The sequence below is a fragment of the Lineus longissimus genome, chromosome 2 (genome assembly GCF_910592395.1).
Source record: "Lineus longissimus chromosome 2, tnLinLong1.2, whole genome shotgun sequence".
NCBI classification, from domain to species: domain Eukaryota; kingdom Metazoa; phylum Nemertea; class Pilidiophora; order Heteronemertea; family Lineidae; genus Lineus; species Lineus longissimus.
Window position 1 is genome coordinate 27,325,082 of NC_088309.1, and position 8,991 is coordinate 27,334,072.

Consider the following 8,991-nt stretch of genomic DNA (forward strand, 5'->3'; position numbering starts at 1 on the left):
AGGATAGTCTCCAACAGTGCAGAGTGACTGGATTATGACTGTCACAAGGACAGGGATGTCTCTATGTTGGATTCCATGCTAACTTGCAATGGGATTTTCGTCTCCATAAATATTAATTCAATCCATCTGTAGTCAGTCCGAAAGAAAAACTTCTTTCAAATCGCTCGTCTGTCAATCCTCCGAAACAGTATTGTATTCAATATATATACTGGTGACAAGCATAGAAGAAAGCCTCCCCCTTGAAACAACATTTCAACAAAGTATTTATGCTTGTACATGTATTTTATTGGCAGTAGGTAAAATGTACAATGTATAGTTACATCTACATGTAACCTTGAAGTGTTCATATATGATACCAGATTATCTTCACGTGTCATACTAATTCATCTACATTGTGCATCACTTTCACCATCATCAGGTTTGGCATCGTGGCCAAGACTTGGCTCTTTGTCAGTTGTTTACATCATTAAGAATGAAATTGTTCATTTCTTGATTCATGCTAGACCAATGATTAGAGAGACCTGAACAACTAACATAAACCAAGAAAAGGACAGTTCTTGGACAGCATTAGATACTCTGCCATTCACTTGACTCAATTCAACAACATCACTTCTGAATCAGGATACGGAATTTTTTCCTCTTTCATAAGGTCTTCAGATTCCATATCAAATTGTTTCTGTAAATGTTCGGGTACAACAACGTTTTGAAGATTTTCATGTACCCTCTCTGGTTCATCACCAATCAAGATTGTGACAAGTTTTTCGATTGCTATGGAAACGATTCTGTCTTCCTCCCACTTGTCTAGCTCCCGAATAATTACATAAGCATTCTTATCTTTCATGTATTTTCGGCCATGTTTTGTTGCACATAACTGAAAATAAAATGGCAGAAATTACTAAAGAAATGAAGGGTAATTACATATTCTAGTCGAGGGTCACAAGCCCAATAAACCCAATTGACGCCTAACCATAGTGGCTGGCCGAGTTGTTTCGTCTTCAGACTTCTTAGGTGTAATACATATGGAAACGTAAATCTATTGGTAAGCCAGCACTCACACTGGAGTAAGAATTTTCACTGAACTTGGGTTCCATTTGTGCTCACCTGATATATTGCCTCCACCAGCATCTTCCTGATCTCTGCTTCTGGTTCACGGGTCTTGTCATCATCAAGATACTGAAGGTCTGGAGGCAGCTTGTCCATATCGTCATCATCAAACGTTTCTGGGCCAGCCAACGGAAGAAGGAGGCAGGGGAGAATATCAACTTTGTCACTCAACAACCATTCATGATAATCTGAAATATAACATGCGATACATTTTGAAGTGTTTCACTTCCGCACAAACGGTGTACATGTACATAAACGAAAATTTATAACACAAGCTTATATCTTTTTAATGTAGGGTAACCAGCCAAAACAGTTCACGTCCTTTCACTATGCTGAAGACACTACCCTTGAACACTGATCTAACTGAAACTCAGGACACCAGCTTACCAGCTTCAAAACAACAGTTCCTCAGCGTCCCCACAACACCACGTCTTTTGATGACAGAGCCTTGATAACCAGTAAAAGGTAGTAACCGCTGGATGACACACTTCTCTTTATCAAGAATGTATTGCCTGGTTCCTATTATCTGAGAAAGATTTGACAAGAACAAAGCCAGTAGATCTAGACTTGCATTTTTGTTGTAATCTTTTGTGCAGAGAATTTGCACAATCTTATCAAAGCCAATGTCTTCATGTGATTTGATGATTTCCACCACCTCCAGGGCAGGTCCTTCCCAATGCGTGAGATTGCAAAGAACTGAACACACTAAATCAGCATGTTCACTTTCTTGAATCAAAACATATTGGATTAATGTATGAATAAAATCATCCGGTTTCTCAAGCTTCAAAAGTGTTTTGCATATTTCTTCATCTGCCGAGAGATTGACTAAAGTCTTGTAGGCCAATCTTGAAATCTCATTTTTCAAATCTTTTGTTAATTGCGCTATAGCCTCAAGGCAGAGAGCATGATCTCTGAAGTAGGTAAAGTTATCATTGGATCCAGTAAGTCCAAAGAAGAAATCAAGAGTCTGAAACCGGACGTCTGCTCGATCATGGGACAGGAGAGGAACAACCTCCTGATTAATCTCCTCTATCCGGACCCCACCAATTGACATCTTATGATCTTGGATTCTTCACCTTGAAAATAAGATAAAAATGATTTCAAAAAGTTGTCACTATACAACAGAGGTAATTTAAAAAGAAAAGGTAAGCAGTCAAACGAGGTCCTAACCACAGCAGGCAGCTGAGCACCAGATGCATGCCACCACGGCACCAGGGTCTCTTCGCTCTTGCTCATCTCTCAATCTCATTCTCAATCTCATTCTCTGGCCGTCTACGAAATGGTGTCGTGCATTCGCGACCAGATTCATAAGACTTGCAAGTGATTCAGGGGCATAAAAATCATCTCAATGGTATATTGAATGATACCTCATATGACTAAAAGATTGAAAAGAAACTATATCTTTCTTAACGTGACAAAAACAGCAAAATAAAACAGCACAAACCCTCACCATACAACCACCATGCAGCCACACACGCAGTCTTACCCAACCTCAATTGCAGGAATCTATTTTGTACACACGCCCTGTACAAACCATATGACTCAAGGTACCTGTAGACAAGGTTATCAGAACCCGGAAGTGAAATTTAGATCCCTAGGTGGCAGCACTTGTCTCCTGTGGCGCATTACAGGTCTCGTTAGGGAGTTTTTCCCAAATGTACGCGATGATGACGTGCCCCATTAACAGGACGTAACATCTATTTTAAAATGCGTTTCCAAAGTGAATACATGAGGATAACCCATTTGTGTCGTATATCACTGGAAACGCCCGATTCCCCTGATTCTGCAGGATGTTAAATCGGGCATTTTATTTCTTTAAATAAATCATAAGCGTCGCATTTGCTCCTAGTCCTAGCTCTGTTCACCATGGCAATATTGCCAATTGGGCCCGACAATCACGAAAAACCCCAAATAGTATACATTTCTTCCTGAAAAATTCTTACAGTGACCATTCTCCCATGAAAGACAGTTGGTTACGCTACACAAAAAAACCCCAAAAAACCGAGGGTCAACCATTAAACTTTTGAGATATGTTGAATTTTGCACAAATCAGCGAAAAACACACCAAGTTACGGCCTGACGTCCAATTTACGCCATTTGACCTCTGTGATCTTGAAAAGTAGGTTAAATTAAAAACCTGTGTGCCATATACTGTATGGTGGTAAGATGTACCCACGATATCAAATTGGTGGCAATCGGGCAAGTTAAATTGGTGGCAATCGGGCAAGAAGTTAAGGAATAATCACATTTTTAAGGTTTTTGGATTTTGCCCCCTGGTGGCCAAGTCATGAACCAGACCGGACCGAAATTCAGTGTCGGACACAGGGCTATTGTATAGACTCCCCTAACGGTGAACCAAAAAGAAAAAAAGTAAATGAAAGAAGGGATGTGCCAGTGTCTATCATGGCCAGTCCAACGATGTGACACTGTCTTCCATGATTAGTCCAAGCCCGGTCACGGTCTGTCCAAGGATGTGACTCTTAGCTCCAAAATCAGTTCTTGAATGCGAGTCTGGCTGCTAAGGTCAGTGCAAGGATGTGACACTGTACATGGTTAGTCCAATGATGTGTTACTCTAACATGGTTAGTCTGGATGTCACGCTGTCTACCAAGGTCCATCAGAGAATATGACTCTTTGACCTTGTGTTGATCATCCCCTCTGATAGTATACTATACGAAACCGACCTTCTTTGAAAGAATCAATGATTTGGTGGGTAGTCTTTCTCCATACAAGTCCCCTTCTTGCTGTTCATGAAGCACGCATATAAATCGCAATGCAATACGTAGTGTGCGGGGTCGGGACGAGATTTATAGTCGAGGTTGGTTGATTGCTGCTTTGAGCGACGACTAGCAACAAGTTTAGAGTAAACAACAACCCAAGCCTCATTCAAGGGCCATTCAAATATCATGGGAAACGAGGAGGTACATCATTTTATTCATCCTGTAAATCCGATGGCGAGGAGAAAATGTACTCTGGATGTATCACATCTCCATATCACAAAATTGTCCTTAATGTGAATTTTGATAGACAGGGTTTTCTTCCCACGCTAGAATACTATAAATCACCAAATATACCGGATGATTCACGAATAAACTCATTTGTGTGGCACAACAATCGATTATTTATGATACATGCTCGATGAAGATCCCAATCGCGAAAATAAAGCAAAGATAAAAATATTAACAGCATCAATGGCCATAGATGCGTCTAGACCTGCACCATCAACATGAAAATTGCAGTAACTCGGCTATCAGCCTTCCCTATTTCAATGGCAAGTATTCCCATTTTGTGAATTACGCCCTTGATAATTTCTGGTCAATGGCAAAGTGACCGAAACTCCGCCCCGACAGCGTCTCCTGATTGGTCTGTTGGCTCTAACGACCCAGTGAAGGATTGCCAGTTTCTGACTTACAACAAGGACCCCGGCAACAGACCAAGTTGCTTTTCTCTCTAGCTGGATCCACTTAGGAAACCGCACGGCATCGGACCACAGTAAGTTCATCCGAAAATGTGATATTTTGAATGACTGCATGGGTATTCTAATTTCATCCGTTTTATGGCATGTTCAAAACAACATTTCCATCATTTCATCGCTTTAAATAACATAGACCTGGTCCACGAGAGGATTATCCCGTGCACCCGACGCCGCGGGGCAACGGCCAAAGTCTGGTAGGTAGTTCAAATCATGTACTCAAATACCAAATAACCGCTGGGGCCGAGCATAGTTTTCTCCCAGTAGCGAAGACATCGGGAAAAAAAGGCTTGAATAAGGCCTTTCTTTCTGGATCAGATATGAGACACCCATGGTTCAACCCACTTCTCAGCCGTCTCTCTCTTTCCGACGCAATCTGCTTATGAAGGCATTATATATTGCAGGGGTTAACAATCAAAAGATGACAACTATTTGTATACTCCTAGTGGTACTTTGCCTCAGTTGTACCTTTATTGGCGGAACGAGTTCTTCAGGTGAAGATACAGACTACCTTGCACTGGAACGACCACGACGGTAAGCAGTACTGCTCAAAAATATGTTAATCATGCAGAGTCTTTATTTGAAAGACTTATCATTGAATCATCATGACAGAGTCATCTAGCTCTGCTTATCAGCAAGTAAAATAGGTAAGGTCTTTGTACATACTTGTAAGTTTTACGTATTAGTCCTCTGCAGTCTTCGAACAATATGGCTCCCTCATCTCCTGCCCCAGTAAACTTGATCTTTTCACTTTTTTCAGGAACTGTATCCCACTCGGCTCCTTCTGCACAAGTAACAGCAGATGTTGCCAAGGACGGAAGAAAACCAAGAAACGATGTTGTGGTTGGCTTATGAGATGCGCCAAGTCTGGACAGATGGGATGCAAGTAGAACGCGGTCGAGGCTGCTTGCCCCCTCCGTTCCCCGTTCCTCCCCACCTACGACGCGTTGCCCGGAACAATTTTATTCGCACCATTCAGAGCAGATTATCTTGTACAAGTAAATGGTCTTTTTTATAACAAATTTGTTTGGAAAGTGATCGGGTAAAATTAGTTCAATGAGCACAGAGCGGTAACTAATAATAAAGCATGAAATAACGGAAAACCTTTATCTTTTTGATTATTGAAACTTTGCATAAATAACTTATGGTAGGACCGCCGATATAGGTGCGACGAATTAGTAGTACGAGGAATCGGAAAAAAATGTTAAAAGAATATACTTCGTACTTTATCGTTCGTAGCTCTTCGGTAGGTTTGCGAAACCTGCATATTACCAAGAATGGATTAAATAATTGATATTACCCAGACAACAACTGATGCAACATTTGAAGGCATCAATGGGAACAAAAGAAGCATCGTAATATCTGCCCAAGGGGATGTCTATTTGAGAAAGGACCCACACATCCCGAAGTAATTGTCGCATCGCGGAATAATTGACAGCTTTATGTCTCCATTATATCATTTACTCATAAATCCGATCGATCACTGAAACAATTATATCGTCGATGTACCACCCAGGGGTTCAGTTTTGTTCAGGAAGAGATGGCAACTTTAATATTCCTCAGCTCTAAAACCAACATACTGACCAACGGAAGCAACCTACGGCGGTTTATTGTCTTTATATATATATCACCATGCATATGATCTCTGTTTTACGAAATAACTACATACAGTGCAAGGAGTCCGATGGTAGCTAAAGCTGACTTAGAGGCCTATACAACCAGACTTGATGCCACATCCGCGACAATGTTATGTTGCTGTCGACACATGGGCGATTTCATGGAGGGGTGTCGAAGACAACTCCATGCCGATCTATCGTCGTTGTGCGTATCCATTTGCCATTCACTGCCGGCAAGTCGGCATGAAAACAATCGTTATAGGAGGAGACGACACTGAAAAAAGAGGTGTCAAGAGTTGTTCTATGTATTTCTCGTTCTATCTCGAGGAAACTGTCGTGCTGCGCTCTGTACTCTTCGTTAATATTGCCATTTTTTCCAGGTTTTCAGTATTGTTTTTCCAGCTTGCATGGTATCTTCAAGATTTTGTAACGCAGGTGCAATTTAGACGTTTGAAAATGTCCTAAGAAGAGAATGTCCCGGAAACAAAGGATTCTCTTTCATCTCTGTGTTATTGACGGTGGTAGCCTGAACATGCCATAATCCTTCAAAACAATATAGGGCCGGACACCTTTAGCAGGTGGACATTTTCATCTTCTCTATACACCGGCATCAATAAAAGCGTCTTGATTTGGTCAGAGGAGCTAGAAGTATACGAGAAGGAAGTGTGTGTCGAGAAAACTAAAAAAGGGTTCTGAAGCGAGTGGTGAATGTTGATTATATAAGTCGAAGTTGGTGGTGAAAGTAGCATTGCACTGTGAGCCTGCGTGACGACCAGGCTTGATTTATGCTTCGTTTCAGCGGTCAGATTCCGGCATGAAGCGAGTGGTGAATGTTGATTAAGTCGAAGTTGGTGGTGAAAGTAGCATTGCACTGTGAGCCTGCGTGACGACCAAGCTTGGTTTATGCTTCGTTTCAGCGGTCAGATTCCGGCATGATTCTCTGTCCAATAGAAGAAACAATTAAAACATAACTCATGCTTCTTGTCTCAGTTATCGCCTCCCTCTTTCCAATTGGGTATGACTGCAGCATTATGATAACACTGTTCTCTCCAAAGCGTGTTCAGAATATTGTTGTTGGCTTCTCTTCCCCAGCAATTGAACGTAATGTCATCAAGTGTAGTTTCTCTTGCCTTGCCAAGGAGTATTGCAAGGGATTCAAGTTCTTCAGGGAAGGGAATCAATGCAGGCTGATCAAGTACCTGTGTCAGGCTAATAGTACCAAGGAAAAGAAAGATATACCGGCCGGAGTTCGCATCGATGAGGCACACCTAATACATGAGAGAAAACGAGGTCGGTTCTATCATTTATATGTGACTTGCCGAACTACAAGTCATGAGTTACAATGTCCATGATTTGGGTTTGGAAAAGTAGTACATGTATATGTTTATAGGTTTAGTATGCATGTAATTATCACGCCCATGGTAGATACGACCATGGGTTCCATCCATGGATCAATGATGGGGATTCTCCATCGTCTGTCCATGAATGGGCCAATCACGGATGTAGAGAAAACTTCATCCGTGTACCCATGGATGGAACAATGATGATTAACCCTCATCAAAGATCCATGCATGGACACTTTTGCATCAGTTATATAGTATTTTCGTCTTTATGTGGAATATTCTCCTTTTCCTCCACATGTAGTCTTTAAAGAAAACTCCCTTGATTTCACATTTGCTGGGAAAATGTCAATTGAACACCATCATTCGGTAAAGAAATTTGGAATCCTCAAAAATAGTGATATGTACCTTGCAACAGATGTGGGCCTTTATCTTCATAAGGCTTATTTTGATTCAAAGCCGAAATCACATGTCTACGAGGGGAAACTCCTTCTTAACCGACGGGTGTCATCTGTTACAGAATATAATAATTTGCTTTTAGTATCAGCGTTTGTTGGTTCAACAAATATTATTCGACGACAGCTGCGTCTTAAAAAGAAGTGGCGCCTTTATTTGTTTAACATGTCGGCAAATTATGAAAAACTGGCCAAAAGACTTGAACTGTCCTATCCTAGCCCTACTGCAAAGATTGTGGTCTTAGATGATTATCTATTCAGCGTGGCGTACTATGTAAAAACAAAGTATAACAAGCTTGGACATTCGAAACATGCATATCGTCTTAACGGACTCGGTACTTCATTGCTTGCGTCTCAGTTCACAGTAAACTCCATCCTTTTGAATCATAACCTGCTTTTCTCAGTTACCCGTGAAAACATACTTTTTGCCGAACAGGTTACGCAGGATAGCCCTTATTATTATGGTCATTATTTCGTTTGCTTTCAGTTTTGTGGACGGTACATGTTAGACCATGTCAGTCACACTTATTTTACAACCTTTCTGACAGAAAAAGATTATCGTTACTCGTATGACCCTTTGACTGATTTTATCTTTATTGGCCCTGGCAGAGACGGCCAGTGGTACAGGTATTGCCAAAGACCACATCACACGTCTAAGTTTAAGAGGGAAAACCTGAAAAACTGTTTCAATAAACCAACTGAGCACAATATATTCAGGCGCAAAGTCCACATTACTGCGGTATCATTTTCCCGGGATGGGGAAATGTTCTTAATTTATTCCGGAAAAGAAACTTTAACACTTGAACGACACGCGCGTTAAAGTGGAATTTCATCTTCCCGGTCGTATAGCCCGCAGCACACTAGCCGCCAACTTTGGCGACAAGAAGCGTTCAGCTGAGACCTCTCGACGCCGAAGTTGGCGGCCAGTGGATCCCGGTCAAAGCACACCTGCCCAGAATCGGCGTCCAGTAGCGTCTTTTCCGCAACTTTAGGCTGCCATTTTA

General features: G+C 41.5%; 1 protein-coding gene and 1 long non-coding RNA gene across 2 annotated transcripts; one reads left to right on the forward strand and one right to left on the reverse strand.

Moving 5' to 3' along the window:
- Positions 1-263: 263 nt before the first annotated feature.
- On the reverse strand, positions 264-2,571 carry LOC135483887 (protein HGH1 homolog). Its single transcript, XM_064764946.1, has 4 exons — positions 2,555-2,571; positions 1,492-2,180; positions 1,102-1,292; positions 264-871 (listed from the first exon to the last, which is right to left on the reverse strand). Exons 2-4 carry the CDS (start codon positions 2,156-2,158, stop codon positions 593-595), a joined length of 1,137 nt encoding a protein of 378 aa, XP_064621016.1. The 5' UTR covers positions 2,159-2,180; positions 2,555-2,571; the 3' UTR covers positions 264-592.
- A 1,955-nt stretch (positions 2,572-4,526) lies between these two features.
- On the forward strand, positions 4,527-5,661 carry LOC135483888 (uncharacterized). Its single transcript, XR_010446393.1, has 3 exons — positions 4,527-4,596; positions 4,981-5,110; positions 5,337-5,661. It is a non-coding gene; the product is annotated as an uncharacterized LOC135483888 (long non-coding RNA).
- Positions 5,662-8,991: the final 3,330 nt, after the last annotated feature.